This window comes from Pseudomassariella vexata (assembly GCF_002105095.1).
Source record: "Pseudomassariella vexata strain CBS 129021 chromosome Unknown BCR38scaffold_13, whole genome shotgun sequence".
Lineage (NCBI taxonomy): Eukaryota > Fungi > Ascomycota > Sordariomycetes > Amphisphaeriales > Pseudomassariaceae > Pseudomassariella > Pseudomassariella vexata.
Window position 1 is genome coordinate 756,672 of NW_024467968.1, and position 17,596 is coordinate 774,267.

Here is a 17,596-nt window from a genome sequence, read left to right on the forward strand (position 1 = left end):
GTCTTGGGCGCTGTACATCTGTTTGATGAGCAGAAATACCACATATTCACCGTAATTCGCGCCCATTAAGGTGACCCTTACCAGCCCCCAAGAGAACCCCCTTTCGTGGATTGGGTTCTACTTCATCATTTTCGGCGACGTAGATCCTGAATATCGAGACTTGCTGGATAATATTCGTGTTTCAAAGTAGATTTCCTGCGATGGCGACAGAGTTGTCTATGGCAGGCACTGCATGGATTGTGACCAAGGTTTGGATCATTTGACACGTAAGCCTGTCTTCTACTCCTCTTTAATATCAAAGTTGGGGAGGGTTTTGTTGGACCTTCAAGGCTACTCCATCAAGACTGTCAAGTCAAGGAGAAAAGTAAAGCCGCAAACCGTACGAAGTATGGGTCAATATGACCTCTACCCATTGAACCACACAAGTCCTGGCTGTGGGGCAGGCATCAGTCATTTCTATCTATATAAGGCCCCTATGGCCGCCGTTCACTTCTCTCAGGACTCTCCAGAGATCATAACACTTTCAATACAAGACCATTTGCCCATAATCCAATAGGTTTTGTCCGCGGGTACTACTTACGGCGGACCCTGCAAATCTACAAATGGCACTGAGCATTCATTCAAGATTTCTATTGGGTTCCTAACGCCAGTTGATGAGCCGGCTCAGAGCCAAGGAAATTTGACGTTGATTGAAGTGGAGCGGTCCAAGATCAGTGTTAAAAAAAGCCAGGCATCGTTTCACTCCAGTTATCATTCTTAATCATCAATTGACTATCTTAAAAATCATGATTCAGACCGCACCAAGTTGCAGCACAATCTTTTATTCCGAACCCTCCTATCCAAATGCCCGTGTCATCACTCAGGAAACCTCAGCTCAGCTTTCTACCTAGCATCAATAGAAGATACCGTCCCACTACTGGTCGAGATATACAAAGTCCCCTTATCCCCCGCCCCCCTGCCAAACGCACAAGAAGACGGCGAAGAAGTCGAAACAACCCTACTTGACTTCCCATCCGGCGTTACCTTGATCACACCTGCACTTAGCGTCGCCATGAACGCCGACCCATCCGCGCCAAGCACGAAGTCTTCTGGATTCGTAACCGACGCTAAGACGGGCGTAACGGAACTTGTACTCTTTCCCGTCGTGGGGTCGATGGCGACTTTGTAGAACCCGTTCCCGAACGTGTTAGTAAAGTACACGGTTCCGTTGGAGTACTTGATCCCGTGGATGCCTTCTGCGATGGGGGCGTTCGAGGCGGCTTTCATAGTGGCGTCTGAGAGAACGACGCTGTATGCGCCAGTGGAGATGCTCAGTTGGTACAGCGACCCTTTTCCCGCGTCCGCGACGAGGACGGTATCGTTGTTGAAAGGAGTCACACCGATGAGGAAGCCGGCCTCGGGAATCTGCTTCACGAATGTGGTTTTGGGGTCCGAGCTGGTCAGGTCCACCTTCCAGACTCCCCATGTTCCCGGCGTGTAGCTAATGGACCCCTTTACGGTCATGTTTCCGGAGACGACGGCAAAGACATCTGGCGAGATTTCGGTGATGCCAGTCAGTCCGAGAGCATTAGGGAAGCCGGCGAGCTTGGAGGTCTGCTTGGCCGAGGGGTCAAGGGTCCATAGCTCGGGAGTGTCGAGGCGGCTCAGCAGTAGTTGGCCATTTGATCGAGCGAATATACTTTCGATCCACGCGTCATTGGGCAAAGTTGCTATCGTGGTTCCAGATTGTCTTCCAATTAGGGCTGCTGAAGCAGATGAGGCAAACAGAACGATTGCTCTTACTCCAACCACGAGATGCATGTTGAATCAGGTGATGTTTACCTAGACGTGATGGATTTGATCTTAGGAATAGGGGATTGGATAAGATGACATCAGACAGTCTGACTGGAGAGGAAAGCGTATTTAAGCTTAGCTTTCCCTCTGATTTCCCGTCGACGGAATTTTACCCGGAATTTCGTAATGCATCTTGTGATACAGAAACGATGCAACTTTCGTATCATAGCCAGGCCTTTGCTCGAATAAGCAATTTGCAACGGCGTTGAACAACCCCAAACTCATGCTCCCCGCACCCTTCGATATTGAGCTCATTTGGACTCAATATACAGACCACGTCTTGGCTAAATGTTATATTGCTCTATTTAATCTTGAAGTACATTTAGCCATCAGCGAACCTGACATAAATACCAAAACCTGGCATGCATTACTGAAGACCGTAACGATGTCCACACATTTCCAAGCACACATTTTCAAGCAATGACTTTTGCAACTGTAACAACGATATTCAGCCAAAAACAGATCATATAATACATATAATCCTCCCAATCCAATTCTTAGTGTTACAAGTGTAAGGAATTACAGATTCCACAAATTCCACCGCTTAGACATAAGTCCACGGCCCCCGGATGAAATGTCAAAACTAGAACGCGAATGCCGCGAGAACCACAGCCAAGGCGCCAGATGAAACTCCCAAGAAAGAAGAACCAGCGGTGACAACAGGGTGTGAAACACCAGTCTGAGTGGCATTCCCAGTGGAATTGCTGTGGGAACCGGTAAGAACTGTCGTAATCTTGCAAGTAGCTGAAATGCACTTCGACAGTTTCTCCTCCATATCGTTGAAGATCTTGGTGAAATGTTCAATCTCCTTGCCGCCCTTGCCCCCCTGGGGGAATTTGGTCGAGACAGTGTTCATGAGAGTGATGACGTGGTCACCTGATTTTTCGAAGTCAGTTCATGTTCGCTGTGGGAGTGGAAGGAAGAGGATAAATCACGTACCAACAACTGTAACCAGCTCAAAAACCGGCTCGCAAACACAGGCCTTGGAGAACAAGTCATTCTTCCCATTAAGATCTGCAAGAAGCTTGTCGCCAGCGACATTGAGCTTGTCCGACAGGGGCTGGAAGCCCTGGGCCTCCTCAACGCTCAGATTGGTCATATTGCTGGCGGCAAGGGTGGCCGTCTTGATAATGCCGACCATAGTTCCCGAAGCACCCTGGAGCTGGCTCACCTGCGGGCCACCGTTGTAGTTGATGATGGCAGCGTCAAAGTTGAGGATGCCGTGCAGGACCTGGGTCATGATGTTGGTGACTTCAACCAGGTTGCGCTTGGGGGTGGTGGTGTCAACCTGGCTGGCGCTGACGGCCGCGGTAATGGCGATAAGGCTGAGGAACTGCATTTTGATAGTGCAAATGGAAAATTGGTAGTAGAAATAGGAGTGGTCTTGAGAAACTGGGAGATGATTTCTGGAGTAACTATTGTTGATAGGGCGAGTTAAGCTATGAAAGGCTGAGGACTGATGAGCGAGTGAAGTTTTTTATTGATGAGGATGCTGATGCTGATGCTGAGGATATTTTGCAAGTTGTGGACAGAAGATGTCGATTCTTATAATTCGACATCTCGCTCAACGAGCGGTATATCGTCAGCTGTTAAGACTCCGCCTGCATCTGCGCGATCACATACACTTCTCCGTAGCGCTGGTATGAAAAGAGGAAAGAGTCCCCCACAGACCAGGCCAAGAAAGGTTGGATCTGCGCTGGATGACAGGATCTGGATTGTTCTGTTTCATTGAAGCCTCCGAATGTCTGTGGAAATCTCGATGTGTGCTTGGACTTGAGCTGTAGAGAAAACCTCGTTGGTGGATTGCCTCAAGGTAACTACATTGCCAGTAGTAGCACCAACTAAGTTGGGCGCTAGTATGGTATAGCGCGCGGGATCTGCCAGTGTACTATGTACGCCGCAATGACATCGTGGTGATGGTAAGGTAACTTAAAGGCTACAAAGTCTGAGACCACCAATTGTCTAAGCGAAAGTGTGAGCATGGCTGAAAGGCTGAGGTACTCTGTGCCACTGCCAAAGTTCAACTTTTGGGTCCTTATCATGAGGCTAATAGCCTTGATTCCACTTGGCAGAAAACCAGCTGGTGACTTTTAAAGATTTTTTGCACAAGTTTCGGGAAGCCTATTACCATCATCTGATAAACCACCTTTCCGAAGCAACCTTTTGGGCCTGGCCTTGGTTCCTTTTCTTCCGGCCTGCTACAGCATCTGGGCAACGTTAAGGATACTTCCGTTCGAGCATTAGCAACCGGAAATCGCGACTTTCCGTCCAAGGATAAGGATTTAACTTTGTTGTCCAACACCTCAGCTTCGACGATAAATCCCCGAAGTCCGCCGTTAAGATACAAGTAGGTAGCTGGGAGAGGATTGCGGGTTGTCCACCCCTTATCCGAAACGCAATCTGCCTATATACGAACCAATTGGCACCGCGACGGGACAAAACCTGAATGTAATGAGATGCTATTACGGATAACGCCGCCAAAAATTGTCATGATGGCGGTATACGAAACGATTTTCATTGGAAAACTGACTTTGAACACATCAAAGCAGTGTATATAGTATGTGAACTCTGGTCGTGTTCCCCACCCTTACATTCCACATCATCTACTTACCAAAGTCCACATCAGCAGGTTCAGTCATCGACTACTCTACCTGACTTGAAATCCTGCTCCAGCCTATGAATTCATATGAGTGCATTTGAGATTCAATATGGGTATTTGATTTCACCAATAGACCGACCACGCCTAGATGCAGCAAGGTCAAACCATTCCTTCGCTTTGTTCGCATACCTGCGATGGGAAGGTATGGCTAAGTGCAAGACTGGAGGCCTATAAAACCCCGCATCAATCCATAAGTAGCCATCAGACACGAGAAATACAACATTGTTTTTTGGCCTTCGCACCAAATCTACCTGCAGTAGTAATGAACCTGTGTATCTTGAGCCGCTTTGAACGCATACCCACAAACGTCATTCTCCTTCTCTTTGGGAATTATCTTCTCGAGCCTCTCGGCATTAAGTCGTTGCGGTTGAAAGTATACGTCACTGGACAAGCAAGACTCCTTCGAGGTACCTTAATAAGCTCGACGCAGAGTACAACGCCAGAATCTTCGCGATGATCTATTCTGCACAGAAAGGCGCCCGGACTCCTCCTTCGATGAAACCATCGGGAAAAGTTTTGATCAACTGTTTTATAACACTGGTCATGAAAGCCAAGTCTGGACCGCGTCCGCTTCCTTTCCTTTTCAAGGGTTGTCTGCGTGTAAGAGTTTCGGCAGCTCAAAAAGAAAAATGAAAATAGCCATTTGGTGAATTTGATCTTGGTCTGGTTTAGACATGAGTGGTCAAGACGTCCATAAGTACCGCATCAGCGTCTTGTATACCAATCAGCCTTTCTTGTGAATCCATTAAATCTTGGATACGATCGAATGCTTTGCATAAGATCTTGCAGTTTAGAACACATTAGGCTTGATTATCCAATTCTGCCATAAACCTACTTCTAAAGTTGTTTCTCGAAATATCTTAGAATATCCCCCTCATCACTCTTCTAGAGCACCTATACATATCCACTCCCAGCGAAGGATCTGTGCTCGTCGTGATTTTCGTGCACAGCTCTCAGCTCTTTGGAAATTTTAGTCACTTTGCAGTAAATATATCATGGCCTGGTTTAGTTTTGTATCGCAAATTGTCAAATAAGTGCGGCTAAGGACTTATAGGCGCTTGAAATCCCCTCAAAGGGAAGCCAACCGGACATGAACCAACCAACATCTACCGGAAGCGGCAATCATTCTATAAATACGATTTCATACATAGCTCCACAATTGTCCCTTCTCCAGTTTATCATTGGTTTTTGTAGTGCTATGCGTATCTCCGTAATGCGTCTGTTGGACAGCTCTTCGAATAATGGAGATCAAGTCTGTCTGACTGGTTAAGTACTTGTCATTAAGCCAGGCTTTTGTCTAGTTTTAATTTCGTCTGACGCTATATGAGGAACTAGCGGAGAAACACCCCCTACTCTTAGTCGTAGGGTTCGCGGACGATACGAACCTACTCAGCGTGAGCACAGACACGGGCACGACCTGCCGCCGACTAGAGGACGCTTGGGCTACGTGCCAACGGTGGGCCGCCAGGCACGAGATGGAGTTCGCTCCGGACAAGAGTGAGCTGATGCACTTCACTAGAACCCGAGACCCCTCCCCGCAGAGTATCCGTCTTGGAAACGCTACAGTAACGCCGAAGGTCTCGGCAAGGTTCCTAGGGGTCTGGTTTGACCGCAAATTAACGTGGCACGCCCATACCGAACGGGTTAAATCAAAAATGGCGACTCAGAAGCTAGCCCTAACAAAGCTAGTGAACATGGCGTGGGGCTGCGATCTCATACGGGCGAGACTACTGTACACGTCGGTTATTCGCAGCGCGATCGCCTTCGGGGGGGCTGCGTGGCACACTATAAGCGAGGAACCAGCGGGACCAGCTAAGAGCCTAGTCGGGATACAGAATGAGTGCCTCCGAATAGTCTGTGGCGCCTACAAAGCGACACCGGTCCGACACCTAGAAATAGAGGCAGCTATCCCGTCACTAGACCTATATCTCAGTGCCCGTGCGGCGAAATTTGAAGAACGGCTACGGAATAACGGCAAAAGGAGCCTGCTTCGGAGCGCGAGCGCGAGAGCGTCACACATACTCCGACAGGACACGCCGGCGAGACGGAAGCGGGCGTCACAATCGCTCAGATCAGCGGGGTACACGATAGAGAAGGAGGCTAGGGGCTCCGAGTGGATAGGCAAGGCGAAGGAAGTCCCGGCCGCCCTCCTAGACCACTGGGAAAAGAGATGGCTCTCCGGGGCAGCACAACACGACCGCCAGCGACGCGCTATCGCCGAGGAACAGGAGGGCCCCTCGATGCGAATGCCGAAACAGGGCAAGTACTCAGACCTAAACCGACCGGAGGCGTCTACCCTATGCCAGATCAGGACCGGAAAAATAGGACTATCAGCTTTCTTATTTAAGATAGGAGCCTTCGGTGTGTACTCGCCGTTATGCCGCTGTGGAGAGGCCCCCGAGACGGCAGAGCACGTAATCCTCTTTTGCGGCCTGCTGGAAGAATCGAGAGAGCGCCTACGGGCCACTATCGCACCATGGCCGCTGCATACACGTAGAGACCTGGCAACAGCGACGGGGAAACCAGTAGTCAGCGGGACTATCACAAGGTGGCTACTCAGGACTGGCCGGATAGCGCTTAGGCCCGGATAATATCGATCTTCTCAGGGGGACTTTGTTAGTAGGGTGAGAACTAACATAGTATTGTGGTGGACGTAACGCAGTCGCTAATAGAGCGAACCTACGTAGCAGCGTATGTATTTAGTCCAGCCATTAGGGCACGGTTTGACATACGGGAGCACTTGTAGAGGTACCGGGGGCTTCGAGCCTACGGCGTATTTAATAATAATAATAATTTCGTCTTTAAGAATGATTCAAGAGATTATTTAGAATTAGGACGGATAATGTGGCCCGCACACAAAGTCCCTTATTAATGACCAACAACGTGCCATTCTACATCGCTGGTCAAACAGTTGCAGCCCAGCACCGGTCCAGGCTCCCCTCCGTTACCTCTCGTGATATAGAGTGCTAGACCACTATAAATTAGCTGTATTCTTTGGATAACCCGCTCCCCAGAACCTTCACAAGTTGGTCTGCCAGATTCTTGAAGTAGACAAAGGTAAAGTTTACTGAACACTCGGACCAAACTTTAGATCTTTTAAACGACCATTCATGTGCTCTGATCCAACAAGTTCGCCTGGATTTGGCCAATCCTTCGTAATATGCGAATTTGCACTGTTTCCCCTATCGTTGTATGCGAAGCTTTCATCGGAGCCGAGCGCCATTGTGAAAGCTCTTGATGTTGTGCAGCGTTTAATGACATGGAGTGTACACCTATTGAGGTCACTGGCCTTGCCTTCTCGTCTGTGCCAACCAGTAAGTCCGCCCTGTCAACTATGGCGACCTATCCTGGGCCGACGATCCTACAGATATTTCTGAGGAGCTGGAGACTGCACACCGCAAGGATCGTCGCCATACTTAATTTTCTTTTCCACTAGTCCTTTATAGGCTCAGTGTCGCTGGTTTCGAAATTTGGGGTAAGCATGACTTCTAGTTTTTGGATGAGCGTAAATAGTAATAAAGTGATCTCGAGTTCGCATTACCGTTGATCACTTTATTGGTGTACTCGTTGTTTTCAGCTACGGTCGCATCCCAGAAGAAGATCAGACCTGTCTGTTGTACTATTTAGTACACATGCGAGTGCAGAGGAAGTAGGATGTATTTGTGATTTGGACTGCTTTCCAAGAAATCGAGAATCTGATGTCGCATTTCGGCCCTTCCTGTTGAATCCATGTCTGCATCTGCTCGCAGACCGTTTTAGGTAAATATATACTCAATAAAAAAGTCGAGGTGACTCTTATGTTGGTATGTGGCTGTTGTCGGCTCGAATTAAAATAGCGAAGTTGCGAGATGTCTCTTTCCTGGCTGCGTCACTCAACGTTTAGGGTACAGTACCTACGTTTACATTCGTACAACATTACACCATGACGGAGTGGACGACTTGAAATATTGCACATACGCAGCTACCAGGAAAAATGAAGCGCAAAGGTTCCGGGAATTATCGTTAGTACCATAGCTAGCGTCAGGTGGGAGGAAGTTCGATTCATATATGCAGTGTGAATCGGTGGACAAGAAACTGCAATGCGTTGCTTGACGTGTCGGTAGGTTGTCAACAGCTTCTCAAGCAGGCAAAAGGAATGGCGGCACATGACACGCGAGAGGGCCAACGTACCAAAACACCATGCGATGAACCAACTAAATAAGAGAGCTCAAGCACCAAAATCTCAAAAGAAAGAACAGGTATCATTTTTCATCACAAGACCCAACCGTATCACAGATCTTGGCCTCATGCAGACTATTTACGTATACACATCCGTCTCTCACTTCGCATTACATATCCCGCATCTGCATATGAGATGAACCAACTCCAATAACATTCCAAAACCATTGACTTACACAGGCATCAGGGGTCATCGCGTCATCTTATCTCGCCAAACAAGACACCCGGAACCCACTGCCCATCATCATCGTCATCATATCATCATCTGCTGACCCGACTTCCCACACTACTCATGGCCTCGCTCATCTTATCGCTGACCTTGCTCCCCAAACCACCCATCCACTGCGGCACCTTGAGACTCATCCGGACTCTACCCTCTACCACCATATTAATCACATTGGTCAACGCGAAAGCGCTACTCCCCAACGCTCGGAACAGTGCCAACGTCGCCACGGACCACATGATGAACCGGAGGTAATAGTTGTCCCCAAGGCCGCTGCTGCCGTACGCCTCGCTGACGGCCATGGCTAGCACAGCGTTGGCCATCATCCAGACGACCACCATGTACGTTCGCACGCTCTTGTAGTAGTCCTCTTGCATCTGTGACTCACTGATGGCGGGCTCGGGCACCTCTACACGATCTCGCAGGTTGCGCAACGCCTCGTCGTAGCCCGAATCGATATCAAGTTGTTCCGAGGGCATCTCCAGCTCAACGACACCGTTCTTGCCCATCGCACCTCCGAGATCCGTCTTCATCACGTTGTCGCCCTTGGTACCCCATGTGACATCGTGCGTGTTGCAAAAGGCGTAGACCTGAAGGGTGCAGATGTAGCTGGGCAACAACATGAAGTATTGCGCCGAACTGGTAAACATGTGCCAGGGCTCCAGGTAGAGAAACGACATGAGGAAGTACAGACCAGTGGTCGAGCCGACGGAAACTGTCAAGTTCGTGAACACGTTGCTCCCGAGCGTAAGCGTGCCGTCTTCTCGTGTCTTCACCTGTCGGACAATGATGTAAATGCATGCGAATACCGTGTACATCATGATAATACCGTAGATGATCATGCTAGCGAGGTAGAGGCGCTTAGCACCCTGTGGTCGATTGCCGAGCGAAATGATGAATTGCATGCTGATGAGCAGAACACAAGTATACCGCAATATCGTAAAGATGTACACCCCAACGTGGTGACCGAAGGGGTCTGCCGATGGGTCGGCGATACCTCCAGCGATGAAGAAGAATGTCAGGTAGAAATTGGCGAGGGAGAAGTAGGTGAACATGAGCTGCAAGAACTGGTACACGAACTCGATGTGAAGTAAAATCTTGCGCGCTAACGTGTGATCCGTTGCCCAGAGCTGTTTGAAGTGGACGATGGAATAGACGGCGGCAAAGAAAGCGCCATTCAACCAACGGCGTCGCTGTGAGATGAATTCAGGGACACTATCTGTGATATGTGTTGGTTGTGCAATCAGAACAACGACAAAAATATAACCACTTACCAGGAACATCAGTCTCGCCAGTGCAGCCTTTGACGTACTTCAACACCCATCTCTCATTTCGCTTTGCAACGAGCTCCCAGCAAAGAATACGATCCTCGGCCAGGTACATGTTGGCAGTGAATACGTCGGCGTCCTGGCCGTGTAGCGTCTCCCCCTTGAAATACTGGCTAAGCGGCCCATGGCCCGTCTCATCGTTTTGTAGCGCATGGTAGCGGTAGGCGCTCAGAGCACCCGGTAACACGGTGATATAGCCAAAAACAGATTCGAGGGGCTTGTCCAAAATATTAGACATCTTGTACTCGAAGTTTTGCGATGCCACAAGAGGATTCAGGAGCGATAGTCCCCACTTGCCCTTCATTGCCTTGATCTCACCGCAAGCACCGGCAACGTTAGAGTCTGTGTCGAAAGCTTTCCAAAGGTGATACAGAGAGTTGGTTCCAGGCTTGGTCCCTACGTCGAGCAAGATGCAGACGTTGGGATTGAGAGCCTTCCCAAAAGCATTGAAGAACCATCGATGCGAGTTCAGCTTCTTCTGGTTCTTTTCCTTGAGGCAGAAGATCATTTGGCACGGGACGATTCCCTTCTCTGCACCCTTGAACTTGAGATCGGCGTCAAGCGAAACTTGCGTGGTGTATTCGTACACATGGGCTTGCACCGCTTTCTGGTTGACGTAGTTCTTCGCAATACCGTGCTGGTACACTCCCATGGCGGCCAATGCGTCCAAAGTTCGAGGGTGGATCTTCTCTCTACCATCGGACACGATGCAAACCACAATTTTGTGCCACCCTAGCTCGCCCCAGGTCCGGGACTTGTTGCGACCACAGAAATGGCTGATATTCTTCATGACGGCGTGCATCGTCCGCGTGAAGCCAATCTCATCCTCGTTATACATGGTCACGCAGATGAAGAGCTCTGTCTCCCGAGCTGTTCTTCCAATATTCTGTCGCAACTTGTAGCCCTTTTCGACATAGTCATCTGGATCGCAGGTCACAGCTGTGTAACGCATGTGGGTAAATTCAACCTCATCGCGCCGGGGAAGGAAACTGTACAAGATGGTGGGGATCTTGCACTCAAGGATCAGCTCGCCATTGATGAGCTGCACCTCCTTTTTCGCTGTTTGGGGTGCGCGGACTCCGCGACGCTGTTGGCTCCCGTCGGGTGCTGGGCCGTAGAATTCCTCCTTGTTGTCAAAGGGTGTCCCGGGCTCCTCGCTAAGGGTGGTTTGAGATTGCCGTGTATACGTCTCCCGATGACCACGTGAATAACCAAGATCGGATTCGGGCCCGAAAACGTCATCATCGTCGGGATCGAGTGGAATATTGACAGTGGCATCATCCACCGTGAAGGTCGACTCCTGAGCAGCTCCGTTAGTATACAGGGGCGCTTGTGGTAATGGTCGTCGAGGGCTTCCGCCGTATCTGGAGGATGGTGTGCCCGGTCGCGGGCTGCCATTGATATCCGAGGGTTCGTACTGCGCGGTGGACGGAGGCACACGTCCGTATTCAGAGCTATTGGTGGACATCCTCGATGGAGACCAGGATCGTGTGGGCGACTCGGTATCTCTAGGTTGGAAGTACGACGACTCTGGAGGGGGGATGTACGGAGGGTCGACAATAGACGAAGTTCTCGAGTGGGTTGAGTATACTGATGGTTGGTATGAACGGCGTGGTGTCGGGCGGATACTGCTAGTGTTCTTCTGTGAGCTTGTGCTGTTGGGCGTGTTGCCTTGACTAGGCAACAGACTATGCCCGTTAGGAGGTGTGCTGAGAAGCGAACTTCTTCTCAGCGATGGTCCTTCAGGAATTGTGGGCAGATTTTGGACAATCTCTGCATCCGACACTCGCGTTGGCTTCTTCTTCTTCTTCTGCAGCTTTACAGTTGAAGTGCGCATTGCTTTGCGCTGCGGTGAGCCTCCCACTTGGGGTGGAGGATCTGCAAACCGAATAGAGGGGGGTGAGACGGCTTCCTCTTGCATCTTAAGCTTCTTGAGGTGCTCGGGGGTTGTAACGTGGGTAGAGTCCTTCTTCACAACAGCCAGGGGAGGAGGCACAAGAGTTGGAGAAAGTAATGCGGAGTCGGGTTTTACATACGGTCGCGACTCTGGTAACGGTTCTTCCATAGATGTCAACAGCCTCACAGCGGCCGAGTTTCCTCCCGTCGGGTTGTGGTCATGCTCGTCGTCGTACGGAGGAAGCATGTACTCGGGAGGCCGAATTGGGGGGGTCTGACCGGCCATAGCGGTCTTGTGGTGTCAGCGATTGAACGCCGACCAGATTGTATGTGAGACACCCTTTTCCCGTTGCTGTAGAAGGAATGCGACGACGGCGGAAGTGTAGGCTGCGTTTCGGCGGGGGTTGCTTGCGCGCAACGGCGAGTATTTGGATATCGTGAGTTTGACACTGAACGAATGGTACCTATTATCTGGCAGGTAACAATGAAGCCAAGCCAAGCAATACCAAGTGAAGTTGGGTATCTCAATGCGGTGCAATGCCACCGCGGGAGCTCCAACATTGACCTTCGCAATTCGAGCCGAAAGTTATTTGCGACCAAGCTGAGCGGCAGGGTTGGCCAGACAACGGCGGTGGTAAGCCGCGATCTGCGCCGCTGCACAGGCCAATGCGGGCAGTCGCCAGCTAAAACGGCCGCTACTGCTGCAACACGAGACGGACTAGATTCAAACAGGCAAGCCAGTCACTGCATCTCCATCGAACACTCCATTCAGCGCGTTCGATGCACGACTTCGATTAGTTTAGGGCTGCAGCATCGATATTTATTTGTGGATGCTGAAGCCGCCGATGTGTCGAGTACCGAAGTTATTGGACAAGCTAAGCTGTTCGACTGACTTAAGTACCTCGATGTGAAGACAAGGATTGACGAAAACCATCAAACTTCGAAATGGTGCCCGCATAGGCCTCAAAGTTGCCTCGTAACTTAGTAGCAACAGGGTGACACTACTGATGGGTAACACGACCCCGGGACCGAATTTTCTCTTTCGGCAAGGTCATACATCTGGTCACGACAACATGGAGGCCCCGGATGTCTCGCAGCCGTAGTTACAGGATCATAGCCATTTGACAACAAATCTTTTGTAAAAAAAAACATCATCAGCATCCAGGGATGCATTTGTTGGTATCATACTGCTCGATCGATACTTCTAGGTGACTTGAACCCACGCCATACTCTTGTGAAATTTGCTGTGTTCTCACTCGTCTGTCGATACAACTGCATCCATCCCTTGACTGCTAAAGTTCTTTGCCGCGACCCAGACGATCGCAGCAGTCAAGACGAACAACAAAGGCACACCAATGCCAACGCCAATTCCCATGGTCTTCTTTCACTTGCTGGCTTCGTCCTGAGTTGCCTTGTCTGCCATAGCCTTGCCAAATTAGGCCGCTGTTGATCTCTCGACTCAGAACTGCTAAGAAATATATTTCCACCGAACCTGCTGCATGCCCATTTCCGTCGGCTTCGCCGGTTGCGAAATAGTGATCAAGTTCCAAATGTCTGTGGTCTGCCAGCTTGCAGCAACCGCGCTAATGCCCGGCGAGAAGTGTCGGTGAGGAACGACGTAGGATCTTGCCTGGGTTGAAGCCGCCGGTCACGTCTGCCAGCTGATCAGCGAGATGGTCATTGAACATGAAATAATTGCACATACTTATGGCCCGTCGGGTCGGTACCCCCGGGAAATTGTCGTCGTCGCCAGAAAAACGCCACTCACCCAGAACCGGGTAGATGCGATGGTGGTGAGCCCAAGTGGGTTGGTACTCGGCCGAGTCGAGATGCATCACGGGGTTGAGGCCGTCTTTTTATTGTAGTTGGAATATGCGTTGTCGGGGTAGGAAAAATCGCGCAAACCACTACCATTGCACCACTGGAAGAAGTGAGGCAAATGGTATCGCAATTTGGAACATCGACTGCCTATGTCGATAGCAACAATAGCTTCCTTGTATGCCACGGAGACTATGGACAACATGCCTGACTTTGGCAATAACATTGGGCAGATGGTAATTTGCGGAAAAGAGACAGATGATTGATGGATGGGGTAAACTTGAATGGAGGCTCGATTGGGTATGCCTGCAGTCAGATACAGACATGAATTTGGATGTGTGCCGCAGATTGAGGTGCGAAAAATTGGAAGCCATACTCACAGGGTGAAGACATGGCATGTCTACAAGTGAACTTTTACGTAACAAAACTCGCTCATTCTTAAATTTTCCAGCTACCTGATCTGATCGTGGAGACGTGAAGCTGTCTCAATGTCAGTTGAACGGTAAAGACAGTTAATATGGATTTAAAGATTCGATGCGCCGACTCGTTTGAAGAATGTCTATGCAGTGGCTGCCGAATAACTGCTCGGCATTTGCTAAGTAGACTAACCCGCAACAACCAGGACGTGGCCAACTTTACCGCCACGGAGTCTCACCAGTCTTTGACTTATTGAAGATAGCACTGCCTTGGGTTTGACCACGACTTTGAGGATTTTTCATGTTGATTCAGAGTGGCTTCGCAGCTCATTCGTGGCTCACAAAAGCAAGAGGGGACTGGTACATAACACGATGGCGTCGATGTGAAATAAAAGGACAACTGCCGCCATACAGTAAGCTTGATGGGGTCTCGTATCATGTTGTCCATACCGAGGGCATCCCAGCTGAATACGTATTGGTGCCGGTCATTATGATCATCGATAACGAGCGCCTGTGAATACAAAGCTGCTCGCTGGTTCAGTGGACACTCAAGCAACAGAAGCGATGAAGCATTTCCAAAGTTCGACGCAAATCACTGCTTGTGATGATGTAGAAGCTGGATTGCGAGTGGATGGCGAACTAGAAGTCCTCGGGACGAGTGACGCACGATGTAGGCTTTGAAGGCGGCTTGGACGAAGCCATTATTGACAGATGAAATGGTTTCTTCTAACACTTTGACGTCCGGATGCGAGGTTTGGATGATCTCCGACTTTGTCGGAGTCTTGGATAAGGCTACCGATGAGAATATCCCGAGACATCGTGCGAACCTCAGAATGAAACGGGAGAGCCCCGTACTCACCGACTTTGATGGTGATGGGCATTTTTGGTGAGTGGAATTACAACGCACATCAACCTTTGTCCAACGTTATGTTGAAATGTGTTGAGCTTCTGAGCTTGCTGTGCTGTAACCAAAGCAAAGAGCGATTGGAATTCGCCCGTTTCTTGCGTCCCAAGGTGTTGGGTTCGGATATACAGTTATGGCAGATCATCTACGAATGTCAAATTATCCATCTTCCTGGTTGACATTCTCTATCCAATTTACCGCCATAAGCCAATCAATATTGTAGTGGGGCCAGGCCGGACGTCAGGGAAAATAGGTGACAGGAGCAGGAGGACGTGGATTTCTCTCTTGTTAAAAGGCGCAGAGACAGAGCAGGACATCCTTTTCTCAAAAATCCCCATTATCCATCCTTTTCATTATCTTCTCCACCTTCGCTTTTCCAGCCTGTCAGTTAGTTTTTTCAGTTATCCAGTTTATCTTTATGTGCATTCAGACACAACTTTCGAGAATCCAGTGCCAGTGACAGCTTCAATTCGACTCCCAGAGCCAGGCGTCCTGTTCTGTGAATTGTCCTATCGCCAGTTACAGAGACACATCCGACCAACTTGCACACGAGACCTGCAAGTGCGAAGTTCTCGCAACTAGCAACACGAGTCTGGTCTGATCAGATCAACAGATTCCATCTGCTGGTACTGGGGCCGTCTTTTCAGTGTGTTGAAAAGGGAATGGAGACGGCACATGGATCCATTGCGATGAGACTAAAGACAAGCTGTTCCACCTCACACACACAGAAGACCCATGGACGCTATGGCAACAGCTCGAACAGAAGTGCAGATACAAGTCCACAACTACACAATTCATGCCATACCCGAGTTCATGAAGCTGCGCTACGAGCGCTTATCGTCAACCGAAGAATTCGAGGCCAAAGCTTGAGTGATCAAGGCGAAGCTTGAGTTGAGCGGAGCAGAGTTGCCCTCCTCGCTTCTATCGGCGTGTTTTTTAAAACTGGAACAAGGCCGGTTTCCCCGAATTGGACAAGGACATCATGAGGCTTGCTCATGAAGCTCCGTCATTGGATATGATGGTAGTGCTGTGCATCAGGGAAGCTTTGGCCACTGTGCTCAGACAGACGTGGAGCAGTCTATTGATGAGCAAGGCGATGGTGAAAGGGGTTCCAAGGATCCACGATTGCCGGGACTCCGGCATGCCCGCGACGAAGACTGGCAAACAGGACCATACGACGTATAGCACATTCAGGGCTGCTGTAGGCTAAGTGGAACTAAGTCAATTTTGGTATTTCGGACACCATTCTAAGCTGGTACTAATACTATTGGTCATTATTAAGGATAAAACGATCTAGAAACGAGCAAAAGTTTTATGTTGATCGACAGCATATTCTCATCACGATCTTGAACGACATAAAATCCAGCACCGCGAAATTTTCTATCGGTTCTCTCCAAGGCTGGAAGCCACGTAAACTCTTATATTCCTCCCTTTCTCCAAGCTTCTTTTGTTGGGATTGTTTTTTGACTGGCCTTTCAAAAAGTCTTAAGGACACCTACTATCGCCACCCCAGCTATAATTACAGAGACGTAAAGTTTGACCCCACCAGCATCTGACTCTGCAGTGGTGGTGGTTGAACTTTCACTGGTAGTCGAGTTGGTTTGGGAGTAGTCGTGGTCGTCTCCATCGCCGTGGCGCCTGACTAACTCCGTCCGCGCTCCTAAGCTTTGTGTTATGGTTGCTATAGAAGCTGTCGCGGCTTTCAAGTCAAGGATAATGAGTTTGGTCTTCATTGCGGGATTTCGAGATCAAAAGGAGCTTATTGATGCTTTATCAGTTGTGAGTTGGAATCAAACAACAAGTCATTCGTAATTATGAGGGCCAGTTCCGGCTGGCTAGAAGTTCCTTTACCTGTATTTCAATATGAATTGGATGTATGATCATCATATTAAGCTCTGCCAATGGGGCGCGCTCACAGAAGGCCGCTTTTATATGTCTATACACGTTTGGTGGCTGTGTTTTTGACTCGCGATGCCTCACCCTTACATAAAATGGCTCGCCTAGAGAAGACATTGATTGCCTCAGATTTCTTTCCCATAAATGCCATATATCGGATGTGGTTAAAATCAAGTGCTGCAACACCAAACCTATGAGCCAAGAGATCTTTAGGGTCGCATGGATCTCACTCAACTAAACGGACATGACCTGCAAAGCTGTTTTATGGGGCGGTAAATGTGACTTGCAAGTTCAGATGAAACCGACATGGTAAGGAGATTCCTTTAAAAGGACTATCGTATCTAGCAATCTGTACTTCTTCCGATAATTCAGCTTTAGTAGTGAACACAACCTGATAACATTTTG

General features: G+C 49.3%; 3 protein-coding genes across 3 annotated transcripts; all 3 read right to left on the reverse strand.

The window, feature by feature from the left end:
* Positions 1–882: 882 nt before the first annotated feature.
* Positions 883–1,800, reverse strand: BCR38DRAFT_488672 (uncharacterized protein; the record flags this gene model as incomplete). The annotated part of the gene is made up of 1 exon (XM_040864306.1): positions 883–1,800. The coding sequence occupies one exon, from the start codon at positions 1,798–1,800 to the stop codon at positions 883–885; it is 918 nt and encodes a 305-aa protein (XP_040712229.1).
* Positions 1,801–2,416: 616 nt separating this feature from the next.
* Positions 2,417–3,172, reverse strand: BCR38DRAFT_351401 (uncharacterized protein; the record flags this gene model as incomplete). The annotated part of the gene is made up of 2 exons (XM_040856639.1): positions 2,417–2,709; positions 2,773–3,172. 2 exons carry the CDS (start codon positions 3,170–3,172, stop codon positions 2,417–2,419), a joined length of 693 nt encoding a protein of 230 aa, XP_040712230.1.
* Positions 3,173–8,727: 5,555 nt separating this feature from the next.
* Positions 8,728–12,699, reverse strand: BCR38DRAFT_445163 (glycosyltransferase family 2 protein). Its single transcript, XM_040860990.1, has 3 exons — positions 12,298–12,699; positions 10,208–11,892; positions 8,728–10,152 (listed from the first exon to the last, which is right to left on the reverse strand). The coding sequence occupies exons 1-3, from the start codon at positions 12,441–12,443 to the stop codon at positions 8,972–8,974; spliced, it is 3,012 nt and encodes a 1,003-aa protein (XP_040712231.1). The 5' UTR covers positions 12,444–12,699; the 3' UTR covers positions 8,728–8,971.
* Positions 12,700–17,596: the final 4,897 nt, after the last annotated feature.

Excerpts from the sequence above, each read along its gene's own strand:
- BCR38DRAFT_445163 (XM_040860990.1), bottom strand. The coding sequence starts at position 12,443 with ATGGCCGGTCAGACCCCCCCAATTCGGCCTCCCGAGTACATGCTTCCT. Across the intron at positions 11,893-12,297 it reads CCGTTACCAGAGTCGCGACC|CAGTATCCGCCCGACACCAC; the intron begins GTATGTAAAACC and ends GAAGAACACTAG. Across the intron at positions 10,153-10,207 it reads TGGCGAGACTGATGTTCCTG|ATAGTGTCCCTGAATTCATC; the intron begins GTAAGTGGTTAT and ends CACATATCACAG.